A 17,449-nucleotide genomic window follows, 5' to 3' on the forward strand; every position below is an offset into this window, starting at 1 on the left:
CATCTCACGCACGAGCTACAGTTGCAAGTGGGCGTGCATAATTTATGTTAATTTGCTTGAGAAAAGTCAACGACAGACAGCCGCGCAACTTTCAAGCCAAGTCAACTACAACTATATAGAAATAAAAAAGTTATACATATACTAATACACTCTTGTGTGTATCAGCTAATGAGCATTAGTGTCATGCTAGTAATGAAATAAATATAAAATGCAAATGCAACAGACAGGCGGCCATAAAAAACTGCAACTGCAATGCTTCATATTTTGTTTGCGAAAATTCCTGCAGATTCTCAGTCAGAAGAAATTGCAGTCATAAGCTGTTTAGAGAGGCATTTCTCAGACTGAAAGTTATTAAACGCGAATTAATTCTTATATGTTAATGTAGATACTAAAGAAGTAAAATGCCAATTAGTCAGCGGTATGACTGCTCAAAACTGAATTGAGACATTCCTCTGTTTTTATGCTGTGAATTCTGCATCTAAAGTTGATAGCAACTAACTGGTTAAATAAATAAATAAAAACATTAAGAACAATTGATACTGATGGCAAATCGTGTAATTTTCAAACCACGACTCAAGCTCCTAACCTAGCCTAGAAATGAAAATGTGTGAGATAATTACATAAATAAATAAAAATATTCAAATAATAATAATTATGATAACAATCTTACAATTTTTTTACTCCTAGTGAAATCCGTAAATTTCTCAGAAGAAGACACAATTTTATTTTGGACACAAAGTTTCTTTGTTATAATATTTGCCAATGTTTGCTACTTTGCCCGGAGAAGATCGAGTTCGTTATGAAATTGATAAGTTTTGACCAACGTTGCTTCCTAATAATTGCTATAAATTACGTATACGCATCGTTTTCGTAACAGCCTGTTTAAAAATGTTGCCTGCTATTAGGTTTAGCTTTAGTCAAATGATTATTTAGAAAAATTTTAAATCGGTAATCCCATTATTTTTGAAGAATAGATTTATATTGCTTGGAATATTATTATTATTATTACAATTTTCGCGCTTAAAAGTACAATTGAACTTAATATTACGATAGCTACAAATTAATTTGAAATGTCTTTGTTACATAGAATTAGTTGAAAATAGGCCACAAGGAAGCGTACTAATTTAAGGGGTCATAATTAGCTTGGGTGATGTCTAACGACATGAAATTTCTATTAGGCTGATGAGCAACCGCAAAGGTTCTTCAACGCTTCACGCTTCATGCTCGCTTAGCAGCAATAACTTTATAATTATTACAAGCGTACATATGTGACAATGTCACACAAAAAATAGTTAAAGTTAATTTCGGGTTTAGGTGTTGTTTTATTTTAATGTGCTAGCTCGGCAATTAAAATATCATTGTGCGGGTCGTGGCAGCGGCTCACTTCATTAAATGTCAATTTGTTGACGTTCATTGATGGCACTAATAACTTCATTAGAGGTTCGTTAGATTCTTCGAAAAGGGGTTGGCTGTGTGTGCGTGTGTGTGTCGGCTCGTCGAGTGCCCACTGTACAAACTGTTTAATAGCCCGCATTGGCATATCCGTAAGAAGTTTTGAGCGCAATTCCTCAAGCCAGTTGCTTTGCTATGCAAATTCAATGAACAAATTTGTTCTTTGTGTATTTGGCAGTTGTCGCAGAAAAAGTTGTAGCTGTTGAATTTTTATGAATATTTCCGGCTATAGCGAATTTTGCATTTCCATTTTCGTTTCGTTTTGCTCACTTTGCAGCATTATACACACTGCAGTGATTTCACAAAAGATACAGACACATACATTAGCAGCCCCAGTGGAAAATATGACAAGGAAAAAAAGAGAGAAATCATAAACCCCAAAGGACACAGAAAACTTTGCTGCTTTGTAGAAAATTCATAAAACTTCCGCTTGGTCAGCTAGGCGAGGGGCTTGCAGCTTGTAGCTCGGTGGTTGGAGGCGTGGCTGAGCTGGGTCAGTTTGCACAGCAACGTCCCCCCAACCTCAAGTCACAACTTGAGGCCCATGTCCTGGGCAAACAACAAAATGGCGCATTTTAAAGCGCAGAGCAGCAAAAGAAAAGCTCACAAGCAAAAGCAATAAAATTTACTCATGTTAAGCAGCGCAGAAATTTTTCCTTTTACTTTGTGTAAAGTTAGCGCTCGTCGCCATTTTATTTTATGTTTTTTCTTGCGCGTGCTCCATCTCGCTCTGGCCGCCGCTGCCGCTGCCGCAGTTGGTGCGTGCGCGCCTTGAGTGTGGTGCCTGTTCTTGTGGGGGAGGTTGCTTGGAGCAAAAATAAACAAAAATCAAAGTTGCAAATAAGAAGAAACTACAAAGTAAGTTAACATAAAAAGTTCGACGCCTTCGCCTTGTTTTTGCCCCAAGTTTGCCACCGACTGAGGGATTAGGGACACGGCATACTTAGCAACCCCACACACAGCGAAAGATACATGCCACAACGGCAAGATAGAAAGAGAGAAAAACAGAGAGAGAGAGAGAGAGAGAGAAAGGGAATTTCACACAAAAGATTTTGTGGAGCACTTTTGGGCAACAAATGCCGGAAACAGTCCGGGAAGCAGCAGCAGTCGCGCTGGCAGCATCCTCTCAAGTGTTTCCTCACTTGTGCTGCCGCCAGCTACTTCTCAGCATGCAGCTAGCGATGTGGCCGCGCAGCCAAGCGCAAGCACAACGACAGCGACGAGTACGAGAACGACCTTGACTGGGCTATAGCTTTTAGCAAGTGGCATTTTGGACTTGGTGCGTATGCGAAAATTAATTTGTATAATATTTTTTATATTTTTAGTATCATTTTTCTCTTTATTTATTATTTTATTTTTGTATTTTTTATTTATTTATTATTATATTTTTTTTTTGTTTTTTTTTTATATTATTTTTAAATATATATATATACTTAAAATTAAAAAAACTATATTATTTTTATTTATGTATATTTATATATATAATTTATAATTATATATTTTTATCAGTAAATTATTATTATTTATATTTTTTAATATTATACTTTTTATTCTTTTTTTTTATTATTCTTTTTTTTTTATATTTATTTTATTTATTTATATTATATAGCTAAATGCAATTTCAATTTAAATTTTCTTATTATAAATTATATCTATATAGTTAAACTATTTTTTATATTATTATTGTTATTTTTATATTTTTTATATTATCTTTTTCTTTTTTTTATTTTTTTAATACTATATTTTTTTTTTTTATTTTTATTATACATTTATATTATTTAATTATATTCTTATTTTTAATATAATTATTTTACTATTTTTTTATTTAAATTATTATTTTATTTATAATGTGTCTCAAATATTTTAATTTAATTTTATATTTATAATGTTTTTTATATTATTTATATTTATATTTTTTAATTATTATTATTTTATCTTACTTATGTTTTTTTTATTTAATTATATTAATCTTTTTCTTTTTATAAATTTTCATATATTTTTTTATTTTTTTATCTTTTTTATTTTTTTTATTTCTATTGATTATGTTTAATAAACTTAAATAATTTACTTTTATCTATTTATCTTTTTTTATAATATTTAATTTACATTTATTATTTTTTTTTTTTAATTTTTTATTATTATAATTGTTTCTTTATTTTATTATTTTTTAATTTATTTTTTTCTTTTTCTTTTTTTTTTATATTTAATTTATTATATTTTTTTATTTTTGTAATTAGTATATTTTATATATCTATTTATATAATTAATTTATTTATTATTTATCTTTTTTTTTTATCTTTTTTTTATTTTTTTATTTTATATATTATATATTATTTTATTTTTTTATTTTTTTATTATTTATTATTATTATTTTTTGTTATTTTTTCTTTATATCTTTTGCTTATTCTTTTATCTTGGGCAGCCATGTTGAATAATTCTTTAATTATGATCTACATCTTTTTCGATCTTATTTTATTTATATATTATGCTGATGCTGCTGGCTGACTGCCGCATCTTGGGCATGCTGATCACGTCTATTTATTGTGCACATAATATGGGCGCACTGTTGCCGTCTCCAGGCAGCCAGCTCGAGCTCGAGCTCGACTGCTCCTTCGGCTACGTGCGACGCATCGCATCGACTGGACACGCTGCTGCTGCTGCTTTAGTCCTTGCCTCAGTCCTTCGCTGTATGTGTGCGCTTTTTTTGTTGTCTTTCTTTTTCTACTCCTATTCCTGCACAGAAATTCAATTATCGTGAATACGAATTTTTGCTCGATTCCGATTCCGCTTCGCATGTTTTTGTTTCAGCAACAAGGACTCGGCGAACTTTCAGCGTATCAGCATTTTATTTGCTGTTGATTTATGCAACGCTACCCCACCGCCCACTGCCCATACCCACCCACATCACCATCCATCCACCTCACCCCCTCACCGCCTGCTGTTCACTCAAACAATCGCTGTTGTCGTTGAATATTTGCCAAGTATGCTGATTGAATTTTTTCCAGTTGACTAAATGATATCAAGGATATTTGCCAAAGCAGCGCTCAGAGCAGAGCAGCGCCAACTGCTGTGCCGCTTGGGGATTAAATAACAATGTCTTTAAGGTGTGCCCTGCAGCGATTGCGTAATTATAGCAACAATTGCACAAATTCTAATGAGATGTCCAGTCAATTATTAAGCAAGCTAAAAAAAATTCATTATCAGATTCAAATTGATTCACGTAAAATCTGCAAAGTTAAGAGAACTTTAATGTCAAGTATTTTTTAGCAGTTATGTGATTTTTGTTCCATAGAGATATTGAGCAAATAATGATAATATTAAATATTTTCAAGAAAGTTGCATTCCATACAGCTAGCAAAGATCAAAGATTTTAATCTTAACTACTTAAGAGCAAGGCGGCTTAAAATGAATAAAGAAACAATAATAAAAGCTCCTTTTATGTACCTAAACATTGTTTATATATAAAGAGAAACTTTAGTCACTTTAGCAACACGTATATGAACATTATTAATTATTATTATTCCAATATTTTTATTAATTTATTTTTTTATTTATATATTAATTTATATTAAGCTTTGCTTTATTTCCTTACAATAAATGCGAGTTTGTATTAGTGTTTAATGTATGAGGCATGTATCTATGTATATATCAAATCGAATCTCAGAGAATAGAAACTTAAGGCAGAGTATAGGATATACGTTCTTTGCGAAGAAGTAAAATATTCTGGGCTAATGGTAGTCAATTTTTAATATTGATATATTAACACTCGATAAATAAAAAATATGGGCTGATCTCATTTACACTGGCACTGGCAAATGCATTCAGCTTACAGTTACAGATATATTCTTGGTATGACCATTCTTCACCTTACTATGGTGCCGCCTTGTATCAAAGGGAACAGAACTTCTATATATATTGGAGTTAAACTGCGTTAATATTCAGTTGTGAAAGTAGACTGGTAAACCAAGACGCTTGAAGCTCAATCTTCGTTTCTAAATACATATGCATATATGTATATCCTTAATGTTATTAATAAGAGCTTGTCGGGCAATCATTAAAGACAGCCCACAAAAGCAGACAGTCTTCAATTAAATTGCAATTGAGAATTTGTTGCTCACACAGAATATCGCATGGCAAACTATAAGCTTGGCCTTATGCTGCTGCCACAGAGCAACTGTTTGCTGATGATGATACTTGCAACACGGACTGACAGTAACTGGCAACAGCATATTGTGTATTTGCAATATTTAGACAGGGCCACTACTAATAATCACGTGTATTGAACGTAAAGCGAGCATGCATTTGCCAAATGGCAAATGGCACACACATCAATCTATCTATGGCAATACTCCTGGCTCCGGCTCCTGGCAACGTATGCTGAGCCCGAAGCTCTTTGCGCGAGGGCGTAATTAACACTTTGTGCCAGCAATTCGAGCAAATCGAGCGGGTTAAACAGCACAAATGTGCTGCTGCTGCTACTGCTGCTCCAGCTGCACAACTAGGCAACGAGTGCAATAATTAATATGCCCAACATGCAGCAGCTTCCGTTCTACTACCAAACGGCTGCCACACTCTGCAGCAACTGCAGCATGAGCGGGTGGTGTTCATTCGGGGGTGGCTATAAAAGGCGTTAAATTGACACAATTGAACACACCCTTGAGACTTGTGAGGGTTTTCGACTCGCCTGTTTGTTTGCTTGTTTGTTTATTGCTGCTGCTGTTGTTGTTGTTGTTGCTGTTGTTGTTGTCATGCCTCGAGAAATTGATTTGGAACAGCAGCAGGGTTGAGAGTGCGTTTAATCGGAAATGCTAACATCTTCATCATTGCGCGTAATAGCGCCAACGTTGAAAAACTGACAAGTGCCTATGCCAAATCCGTCCCCATGAGCCCCTAACCTGGGCCACTGCTCGACAATACAAACTGCCAAATTTGTTTCGAGTTCGCTGCTGGTTTCACTTGTTATCACGACTCAATGTTTAGTCCATGCAAATACGTACATATGTGTAACAATTGATATTTTGTGTAAACATGTGATATACAAACGTGACGTGGCCTAATGCGTTAACTTATGTAAATGGCTATAATACTGATAATGTGATAACAAGAATTTTTGCAACCTTATAGACTCGCGGAAATAAAGCGAACTCTGGCATAGAGACGTTGACATATTCATTTAATAAAAAAAATAATTACAATGAGATTAATGTGCATTAAGTGAACTGTGCGGCTTACAGCTCAGTATTCTGTTCTCAACACAAAGACCCCAGCCTCTTAAAAACTGTATTTTATTTTATTTAAAATCATGATTTTAAATACTTATCTTAAAATGTTGTAATATTTATGCTTTTCTTTTGGCTTAAATGTAACAACATTTTGTTAAAATCGTAACGAAGGATCTATATTTCTGTAAATGACACATTTTTATTATAACTGGTAGCTTACTCATTCTCCAACATGAGTCAACATTTTGTATATTTTAAACTCTGTAAAATCAATTTTATAATTGCCCTCAGAGCTAGCCACTTTAAATTGTAGTGCGTCGAGTGTATTTCGTTTTATACTGCTCCAGACAGCTTCGGTAGCTTTGTATCTGGGCTATCGAATCTATTTTAACAACTGCCTGTAAGCCAGGCTGTCATAACAGGCAAACAAATTGTGCAAATAAGTCGTGGAAATGTTATTTATGCTCAGGCAATATTCTCTGATTAAATAACTAGCCAAATCGAAAGCCATAGATATCGAATTACAAATAGTTAAATGACAAGTGCAACTTGGCCAAATGGCCAATCGAGGCGATTGTCAGCCAACAACAAGAGCAAAAGCAGAAACAGTAACAACAACAACATTGCATTTTAATGGCCTGGAGGTGTGCATGCCAATTGTCATGCGCTGAAATGCTTGTTAACAACAGGGATTGCTTTTGGTTTGGGCTCCCACTCGTTCGACGGTCGACGCTCGAGTTTTTTAATCAAAACAGGACCTAGCGTCTCTCGAGATTGTTGCTGCTGCGGCTGCAGCTCCTCCCCCATGGCAATAACGCCACACATTTGTAATGTTGCTTCTGTTTCAGCCGTTTAAAGTGGCAAGTCGACTGGCTGCGAGGATGGGGCTTGGGCTTGTTGCGCGCTTAGAAGCACTTTACAAGTTACTTTAAGGCAATCAATTTGTAGTCGAGAGCTGCTGCCGCTGAAACAGGTGGCTTCGGCCAGCAGCTCGGCAGGCGGGAGGGTGTACGTAAGAAAAACCAATCAAAAGAGCGTTGCGAACGCAAATTGAACGGCAAATGGCTGGAAGATGATATTTCAATACTTTGAAGCTGCCCTCTGTAGTGGTCGTAAATTATCGCAGGGGCGACGCCTGCGCGTAGTTGTTGCTTACTTTTTTGCAGTTATGATTATCGCGCCAGCTTCAACTTCAGCTTCAGCTTCAGCCTCAGTTTTGGGTTCAGGTTGAGGCTTTGCGGATGGGTTCTGTGTGCAAACAAATGTAAAAAATTTTTAATTGACTTTTGGATTTGCGCCACCGCCAGTTGCACTTTTTATGGCCCCTCGCGTGCATGCAGCTTAAAAGTTAATAAAACACGCCCAATGATAACAAGCCGCCAACAACACCACAACACAGCGCATACATATTTTGCCCCTGAGGTCTTCATCATCATCATCATCATGCAAGCGGCAAGGAAACATTGTTTGTCAGTATGTGTGTGTGCTTGTTGCTGCCGCAGCCACATCTCATCCTCACCAGCTCGTAGAAAAACAATCAATTAAGCGCGCAAGTAGCTGACACTGAAGGAGCGCCAGTTCTTTGGCAGCAGTGCCAGTGGCATTGGGCAACTTTGGCACGACTTGGATTCTCGATTCGCCAGTGGCTGAGGTTTTATGGCCTGCTTTGGTAAAATTTATGTTACATTTTTATAGTTCAGTGTAAATTGACTTTTAAAATGTAAAATTTATCATAGCAAACGGCCCGCAGCGGCAGGAACCACTTTTAATTGCTTTATTTTTTGCGGATGTGCCGCCGACCGACGACACAGTCTGGCAACCTTGCTCAATAAGCTTCTGTGCAAAAAGCTTTCAGTGCGATAAACGATAAAAATCAACCCCAAACAGTCACCCCATTTACTATAGTCAACCAGCAAGGGCTCTTATTTCAAACCTGTAGAGCTAGACGAATTTCTAGACGAAATTCGAAGTTGTAAAAATTGGTTTTCAAATCAAAAATATATTCAATATATGGTATAACTTCAGAAAGCCACAACCAAACTTATAATATTTGCAAGTCTGAGAGTTGAGAGAAATTTCAATTGCAAACTAAATGTTTTAAATTAAATTGAGTTGCAATTAATAAATAAGCGACACTCATAGTAAAAGCTTAGTCAGTTAAGCTTAACGGCACAGCTGTTATGCAGCAGTTAAAGTGAGAGCGCAAAAGCAAAACAAACCATGTCAAAGCTTTCGAGACCTTGGAAGCTCTGGAAACTTTTTGACTGCGTGGGAGCCAGTAAACTAGCTCATACCCTTGAAGCTTCAAAGGCAATTGGATGACGAAACAGTTTCGCTTCGAGCAGTCTCGCGCAAGTTGCATCGCCAAGGAAAAAATCTATAAATTGATTTTAAAGTAAACAAGCCAAAGGAATTTTAGATGAAAACCATTCGAAAGATATTGCCGCCTCCGACGCGCTTCAGGCACAAGCTATGCACCACCCGTGGCATTTGGGAGAGACTTATGTCGCCTATTTCGCCAGCCAAATTGCGCACCACAGCAATTTTGACGAGCCTTTATCAATTGGTAAGCTTAAAAGAGAATTATATAATGCAATCATTTAATGGGGGTGCAAGTGCACGGACTGCTGGCACGCGGACTGCTCCGCAATCCAGACAGCCATAGTGTACAACTGACCCCATTCCAAAAATTACACGCTGCATATGCAAAGCCATACACCACTGGGCTCGTTGGAAACTAATAAGAGCGGCAATAAGAGCACGCCCCGCTCGAAAGCAATTCAACGGCGCAGTGCGTCTGTACGTCATTCCATTAGAAGGAACGTGGACAAGACGAGCGCCCTTTTGAATGCAGCGCGGCAACGAAACGTTTTTATCAGTGGCGAAAGCTTAAACTGGTTGAGAATTACTAGCGGCGGCAAACTTAACATAACAAATAAGATCCGTATGATCGCAGCAGTGGTTGCTTCGATAATAAAATCTTCTTTACTTGCAGCTGATTGCGCATGCTGTGCTCTTTCTGGTGCTGCTCTGCCTTGCGCATGCGGAGCAAATCCGTCATGTGCTGGAAATGGATATACTGGATCAGAAGGACAGCGGCTTCTACAACATGTCACCCTTCCATAATGAAATGCGACTCAGGACGGCCTCCCAACTGGCGGATGCTACTGAGAATACGCTCTACGCTCTCGCCGTGATGGCGACTGTTTATGCCCTCACTACCATTTCATTGTTCGTTGGCGTGTTTAAGAACAAACCGGGTTTGATTATACCTTGGCTGGTGATTGAATTTCTGCTGCTAGTTGCTATGAGCGTGTTTATTTTCATGTTTAAGGACACCCAGCTGGCCATGATGTTTTTCTACCAGCCTATCTACTGTAAGCTAGAGTTGTTATATTTCAAAATCAGCTTAAATATTTATATTACCTTCTAGTTTTCATGTGTTATTCGCTGGTCCTCATTGACGGCTTCAAGTGGTATATAATGCATAGCTACTATCAGAGTCTCTGCACAATGAACAAGCTGCGAGAAATTGCCACTGTGGCCATTCCTTGTCCAGCACCAGGCTCTGTAAGCATCGCCAACGCCTAAACAAATTTATTGCATTTAAAAAACTTATTTTCATATCTATTTCAGCTGGTTCCCTATCAGTACCGGCGGGAAAATATGTATCTGGGCAGCAATGGATACAAGCACATACTAACCGAGTCTCCTGATGGACAGTGTTAGATATGAATGCAACGATCAAACGAACTCACATTTCCACCCCCTACCCAAAGGCTCACCAACTTCTAGCATCAAGTGTCTTATTTAGTTTGCATTATTAATTGCATATTTGGAACGCGTGTGATATGGACAAAAGATAACTATTTTAATTAGCAAAGGGCTCGAAGGACTCTACAGCATGATAGCAATATACAGTGAATGAAAAAAGAGCATATTATGATTTGATAAATCTTTATCAACATAAACTATTTTCTGTGTAGTGCTTAACTCCCATTACTATTTAATCGTGTAGTAAATCAAAAAAGTTAATGAAGCTTACTTCAAATATCAGAAATATAAAAGTTTATGAACTAACAAACGTTCTCTGATTTGGATTGGGGCTTAATTAAAGTTGGGCGCAAGAAACTTTTTTTAATGCTCAATATTGTGGGTGTAATAATTCTTTTTTTTTTTATTTCCGGGGGAGGAAATAAAACACAATAAAATAAAACCGACATGTCCTGGGTATAGGAGCACATTACGTACCAAGTTTGGTTTCTCTAGCTCAAATAGTTGCTGAGAAACACGCACTCATATAGACGAATCAGTTTATCTTGCTGATCAAGAATATATATACTTTATGGGGTCTCCCTGTTACATACACTTGCGCAACTCCATTTTTTACAAAAATGTCAAAGTGTATAAAAACTAAGACCTCATTCTCCACGAATATATTTATTAAACATTTTTCTATAACCATATTTTATCTTTGGCATATATAGAGCTTTAAGATAAAGTTTTTCATTTCTAATCATTTTTAAGTTTTAAATTTTAGACTTTGCAATGCTAATCTAAACTAATCTTTTGTGCATCGAATGTGTGTGATAAATATTTTGATTTTCTTTAAACTCGTTTTAGCCACGACTACGACCACGCCCGCGATTTATTGGAGCTGCCACTGTGGTTACCATGGATGAAGGTACTACAGTGGAGCTCAACAAAGTCATGTCGTTTCCCAAACTATCCATTAACATGTCAACAACAGTAACGTTAGAGCTGCCATCTCCCTTATCAGTTGGTATGCTAATCTGGAACTGCAGCAGCACTACCAGATAGGTGACCATTGTGGTGATCAATCCCTTGAAGAGAGTGCGATTTACATCAAAGAAGCCGCCGCAATTAATATTCGATGGATTCATTTCCGTGGCACGTAAAAACATATTAATTTCCGTCTGGGCATCGGAATTCATCCAGTTGAGCTCAACCATCAGCAGCTTCTTTTGAAAGTTAGTACGAACATTAACCGAGGCGTAGTGAGCCTGGTCGCAGATATAAAACAACAATCCAATATTCCAGAGCGCTGTTATAGTTAATCCAATATCCTTGATGCCAAATCCTTCAGAAAGTTGTGACAGCAGGCCATAGATCGAGAGAGTTATAATGAAAAACAAATAAAGACTCATAAATACAAAAGTATAGCAAGTGGCATTCCCAGTATCTCTTGTTAGCTTGCTTAAGCGCAGCCACAGTATACGATAGTCAGCTACCATAGCAGCAGGTCCAATATGCTTTAGAGCTTTCTGAAATCGTTCGGCTAGCAGATAAGCTGTATTGCTGATGCACTCGCAGATAATGAACCACCAAGCGCCAAGCATAGCGGTTAAGTTATCCAGAATGCAGTAGGGAACCACTTGATTGAGATTCAAATCCGACATGGTAATGTGTATAATGACTACGGATAGCACCGACAGTAAAGGTAAGATTATAGCAATGTACATTGACTTTTGGCGTAGATTAAGCGGTAAGCTATGTCCAGATATTTGATAGTAGAGCACTTCGAAGTCATCCCAATCATTGAATAGGCGCGCTATCTTCTTTGCCTCCCACCAAAGTATTGGTATAATTAGGATGGGCAGAATATTGACCAGAAATAGATATGCAATCACTGCCTCCTCGAATGGTCCGCTGAGCGAGCGCACAATATGAATTCGATTGTTGGCCACATAGCCGACATAAAACTAAAATAAACGACTTTTCTATATATAGTATAAGCCTCATTAGCTATTTAAAGTTACTCACAGTCAGTAGAACAAAGAAAACCACTGAATATCCAAACGCAGCAGAGTTTAAAGCAAATTTAGCACGTCCAGGCCCACGTCGTACAATAGGCAATACACTAATTATGCGTAGAAACCAATTAACTGGTGCAATATTACGATAGAAAACGCTCTGGAAGAAATGTTTCATATAAGTAATTTAGAAATATAAATGGTAAATTGTATTTACCGGTGTAAAATCTGCATTGTTGGAGGCGATTGTGCTTATCGAGCCCCGCTTTTGATCATTTGTTGGCGGTTGGTAGCCACTGTCCAGGCGTTCGGCCAAGCCAATGGAGTACTTGCGCACGCCATGCAAATAGGCCTGTGCATTTCCACTATTAATGGGATTGGCATTGAGGAACACAGGATCCTGCTTTTTACGTCTGTAGAAGTTGGCCATTGGTAACAAACTGTGAGCTTTTAGCTCCTTGCAGGTGTCTTTGAAAGAAGACAGCGCTATTAATAATACATTTAACCTAGCCCTCCGTTACAACTTTTTGTTTGCATTGCAAGTAGAACTTGAGTTTCCTGTTGATTTCATTTGTTTGTCTTGTGCATGCATTAACCTTAACCGAGTGTCCTAGTTTCAAATTTATGTCAATGGCGCCAACGTTACGTTAACCAACACTAATCTTCAACATCCAATCGATTGTCTATCGTATTACTTATTATATCCATTAAAATATGCATATAACAATAAATCCAGGCAGTTAATGCTAACTTAATTACATATATTCGTTTTTTATTTAACCAATATAGCAAAACCTAACGTTCAAGATTGACAAATTTTGCGCGGATGAGGAAAGGAAGTGTGGAGGCCAGTGACTCTCAAACCATAGGTGCTTTATGCACTTAAGTTGAAATTTAAATTATATGTACAAAATATAAAAAAAAAAAACGAAGTTGGTCCCTGATTGTAATATAAAATTAAAAATGGAGAAATAAGAATTATTATTTTTATTTAGTTTTAATTTTTGCTTATGATTATTAACATTTCTTTAAAACGCATATACATATATTTTATAGGGTGTAAACAAATTGTTAAAAGTCATCTATACTATCGATAGTAGACATCTTTCACTAGTTCGATAGCATGACAATATTACGATAGTAGCATTATATCGATGGTGGCAACGATAGTTTGCCTGCTCTACAGCAGTGGTGCCAATAACTTTCAGGAAAAATAGACACATCGACATAAGTAATACAGATAAACAAACGGAAAATCTAAAAATAAGACAGAATATTTTCTTTTAAATTATTTATTAAATGACTATTTTCCTAGTCTCTTCATTTTTGTATCGTATGATACGAAAATCTTCAGAAATAAGAAGAACATATGCATGAAATTGAATTAATTATAACATTTATTATTCATTTACTTAATGCTCAAAATATCAATTTCTCAAGCTTACTTGGCTAACAATAAGACACTTTTCAATGAAATTAATGAAAGACGCGTCCGAGCTAAAAAGCCAACAATTCCGAAAAAAGGCCAAATGCGCAGCACTGCTCAACATCACTAATACTTTTCTAGAAAAAAGCCGAAAACATAAAGCTGCAAATTGTTGCAAAAGTTTGCCAAAATGGTTGATTATAGCAAGTGGAAAAATATTGAGGTTAGTTCCCATTGGAATAGTTGGCATAGAAGCAAGTAATTAACTTGCGCACTTTCAGATTTCGGATGATGAGGACGACACACATCCCAACATCGACACGCCTTCGTTGTTTCGCTGGCGACACCAAGCTCGCGTTGAACGCATGGCTGAGTTTGATCATGAGAAGGAAGAGCTGAAGAAAAAGCAGCAGAGTTGTAAGGCACGGCAAATGGATGTTAAGGAGCGCATCGCCAAGAAAGAGGGAGATGAGTCAGCGCTTAAGGTGAGTAATTGGTAATAAACAAGGTGTTATCAATGGCTAAGACAAATGTTGATAATGTTATAGAAAGAGTTGGAGAAGATTGAAAGCGAAGGCAAAGAGCTTGAGCGTCAGGAGTCTGATCTAATTAAGAAAGAAAAGAAGGCACCATGGAATGTTGACACAATAAGCAAACCTGGTTTCGAGAAAACAGTCATTAACAAAAAAGCTCCTCGCAAGTCAGATGAGGATCTCACAGAGGAGGAGCGAGAACAGCGCATGAAACAGTTTGTGAAAGAAAATGAGAAGCTTTGCAAACAGTATGGCATGATGCGTAAATACGACGATTCAAAGCGCTTCCTACAGGAGCACCTAGATCTGGTTTGCGAAGAGACAGCAAATTATTTGGTCATCTGGTCAATTAATCTAGAAATGGAAGAAAAGCATGAACTGATGGCGCATGTAGCGCATCAATGCATATGCATGCAATATATACTGGAGTTGGCAAAGCAGTTGGATGTGGATCCTCGCGCCTGCGTCAGCTCTTTCTTCTCCAAGATACAGCAATGTGTACCAGAGTATCGTGAACAATTCGAAAGTGAAATCGAGGGATTCAAGGGACGCATTAGAAAACGTGCAGAGGAAAAGATTAAGGAGGCCATGGCACAGGCGGAAGAGGAGGAGAAACAAGCGCGCATGGGACCAGGTGGTCTGGATCCCGCTGATGTCTTCGAGACGTTGCCTAAGGTAAGTTAATGTTTACCATAACTAAGAACAAATACCACAAGAATAACTATTAACAGGCACTACAAGATTGCTTTGAGTCACGGGACGTTGAGCTGCTGCAGAAGAGTATTGCAGCCATGCCGGTGGAGGAAGCCAAGTATCACATGAAACGTTGTGTTGACTCTGGTCTCTGGGTGCCAAATGCCGCGGACGCTGCTCTGGCCACTGATGAACCAGAGGATAAGGGTGAAGATGCTGACGCTCCAGCTGAGAAGGCAACTGAACAAAAAAAAAGTGATGCCTCAAAAGAGGAACCCATTTATACTGGCGTCAGCACTGAGGATGTTGACTGATCATACGCCGCCACGCATTGCAGTTTCATGTTCACTTTAAGCCTAATATTAAACACCATATGTTGAGAAGTGTGTTGCACATCAAGCATTTTTAAGTTTATTATGTATATAATTTTAAATAAAACTATCAAATTCTCAGTAAGCTAAGCTTCTCGAATCCATAGATTCACAGCTATAAAAAACTTTTATATATATATAGTTTTTAAAAACGTTAACATGAACCGCCCTGAGTTGGATTACTATGCCGTGCTGGACATGCCACGCAATGCCAGCAAGGAGCAGATCACCTTGGCTTATCGGCGTATGGCAGTGCGTCTGTGTCCGCATCGTGACAAGAAATATGAACAAGATTTTGTGCCGCTGTCCCAGGAGGGTAAACTAACGCATTTATCACCCATGGGCGAAAATAAACAGTGGGCCTATATTAACATGGCATTCGATGTGCTGGGCAATGATCTTTATCGCGCCATTTATGATCGCTATGGAGAGGCTGGACTCTTTGAGGGTGTCATGCTACCGAATGGATACTTTCCGCCGTATCAGTATCACGGCGACCATATGAAGGTGTACGAGCAGGTCTTTGCTAGCTACTCACCATACGCTAATGTTATAGATGCCGTTACAAATCCGCCAAGCTTGTATGCTACTAGGGGCCACGGCATTGGAGTTCGCCAGAAGGATGCAGATACAGAGCGCACAATTTTCTTGTCGCTGGAAGAGGTTCGCACAGGTTGTGTAAAGCTGATGCATGTGTGGCGTCAGGAAATTGTCGACGAGAAAGAGTCGCGTTTGGAGAAGCGCAAGCACACACTTAAACTGAATATACGGCCCGGCACAACAGCAGGCACGCGCTTTCGCTTTAAAGAAGAAGGTGACCGCTATCCCACTACTATACCCGGTGATATCATATTCATTGTAGCCGACAAGCCGCATTCGGAGTTCGAGCGACGCAATATGAATGACTTAGTCTATCGCTATGACATTACAATCTCACAGGCGCTCACTGGTTTTGTGTTCTACATAAATACGCTGGACAAGCGTCAGCTAAAGATTGTTATAACTGATGTTGTGTATCCGGGGTACACTAAAATTGTTCCATTGGAGGGATTGCCTAAGTGTCGCAACATGGATGCCGTTACCGCAATCAAGAATGCTAATAAGAGGAATGACGAGTTTGGCGATCTTATCATTGAGTTCAATTGTATATAATTACTAAATTACTAAATTTATATTTTATAATCCATTTTTGTTTTCCAGATATTTTCCCAAAATACTTAACGCCTGCTATGAAGTCCATGACACGGGATTTTTTCAATGAGTTTCGGAAGCTGGAGCTAGAGCTGGAGGAAGAGGAGAAAAAACATATGCAGTAGTTTGTTATAGGTTTTTTAGTTTATTCTGCAAAATACAAATTTGATGTGTTTAAGTAACTGAAATTGTTTAGATACCGTCGATAAAATAGTCACTCGATACAAATGTATCCGATAAGTCATGGTTGAAAAGAGATAGCACCACACAAGCAAAGACTGTAAACTAAAAAGAAAATACAATTAAAAATTATTAAAACAGAATAGAAAAACAAGTAAATTGTTAGTGCGTAAAAACTACAGGTATAATATAGATTATACAAAGTTGTTCAATATAGCAATGTTGTTGAGTTGGAATGTGTTGGAAAGTGTAAATGGCACAAATTATTCTGTTGGCATTGTTTTTTGTTACTGGCTTTTTTTTATTAAGAAACTTATCACAATTGTTTAAAGATTTGATTTATTTTATTTAATATAAGAAGCTGTCTTTGTTTATAGAGCAATATACACTGCCAGCGATCAACATTTACAAAATCTTGCTCTTTGGAGAAAAATCTACATAATCTAATTACGAGCACCTGACAACTGTGCAGCAAGCAACGCCCCACCTCCGCCCCTAAAACAAAAAGAGTAAGCGGAAATTGAAAACGATACGGTAGAGCGCAAGTGGAGGCCGCACCCACAAACACTGAGCCACAATGCATTTAAGCGCCGACATTTCTAGTGCC

General features: G+C 37.6%; 4 protein-coding genes and 1 non-coding gene across 5 annotated transcripts; 3 read left to right on the forward strand and 2 right to left on the reverse strand.

Moving 5' to 3' along the window:
• Positions 1-8,995: 8,995 nt before the first annotated feature.
• Positions 8,996-10,717, forward strand: LOC108598988. Its single transcript, XM_017985764.2, has 4 exons — positions 8,996-9,240; positions 9,670-10,051; positions 10,108-10,244; positions 10,311-10,717. Exons 1-4 carry the CDS (start codon positions 9,094-9,096, stop codon positions 10,401-10,403), a joined length of 759 nt encoding a protein of 252 aa, XP_017841253.1. The 5' UTR covers positions 8,996-9,093; the 3' UTR covers positions 10,404-10,717.
• Positions 9,330-9,521, reverse strand: LOC117134823. Its single transcript, XR_004458870.1, has one exon. It is a non-coding gene; the product is annotated as a U11 spliceosomal RNA (small nuclear RNA).
• Positions 10,718-11,236: 519 nt separating the features above from the next.
• On the reverse strand, positions 11,237-12,887 carry LOC108599119 (gustatory and odorant receptor 63a). The gene is made up of 3 exons (XM_017985908.2): positions 12,666-12,887; positions 12,459-12,608; positions 11,237-12,397 (listed from the first exon to the last, which is right to left on the reverse strand). The coding sequence occupies exons 1-3, from the start codon at positions 12,876-12,878 to the stop codon at positions 11,294-11,296; spliced, it is 1,467 nt and encodes a 488-aa protein (XP_017841397.1). The 5' UTR covers positions 12,879-12,887; the 3' UTR covers positions 11,237-11,293.
• Positions 12,888-13,975: 1,088 nt separating this feature from the next.
• Positions 13,976-15,550, forward strand: LOC108600346 (hsp90 co-chaperone Cdc37). The gene is made up of 4 exons (XM_017987869.2): positions 13,976-14,097; positions 14,156-14,359; positions 14,423-15,082; positions 15,139-15,550. The coding sequence occupies exons 1-4, from the start codon at positions 14,065-14,067 to the stop codon at positions 15,412-15,414; spliced, it is 1,173 nt and encodes a 390-aa protein (XP_017843358.2). The 5' UTR covers positions 13,976-14,064; the 3' UTR covers positions 15,415-15,550.
• A 46-nt stretch (positions 15,551-15,596) lies between these two features.
• Positions 15,597-17,410, forward strand: LOC108600347 (dnaJ homolog subfamily B member 13). The gene is made up of 3 exons (XM_033293386.1): positions 15,597-16,615; positions 16,672-17,024; positions 17,220-17,410. The coding sequence occupies exons 1-2, from the start codon at positions 15,631-15,633 to the stop codon at positions 16,785-16,787; spliced, it is 1,101 nt and encodes a 366-aa protein (XP_033149277.1). The 5' UTR covers positions 15,597-15,630; the 3' UTR covers positions 16,788-17,024; positions 17,220-17,410.
• The last annotated feature ends 39 nt before the right edge of the window (positions 17,411-17,449 follow it).

This window comes from Drosophila busckii, chromosome 3L (assembly GCF_011750605.1).
Source record: "Drosophila busckii strain San Diego stock center, stock number 13000-0081.31 chromosome 3L, ASM1175060v1, whole genome shotgun sequence".
NCBI lineage: Eukaryota > Metazoa > Arthropoda > Insecta > Diptera > Drosophilidae > Drosophila > Drosophila busckii.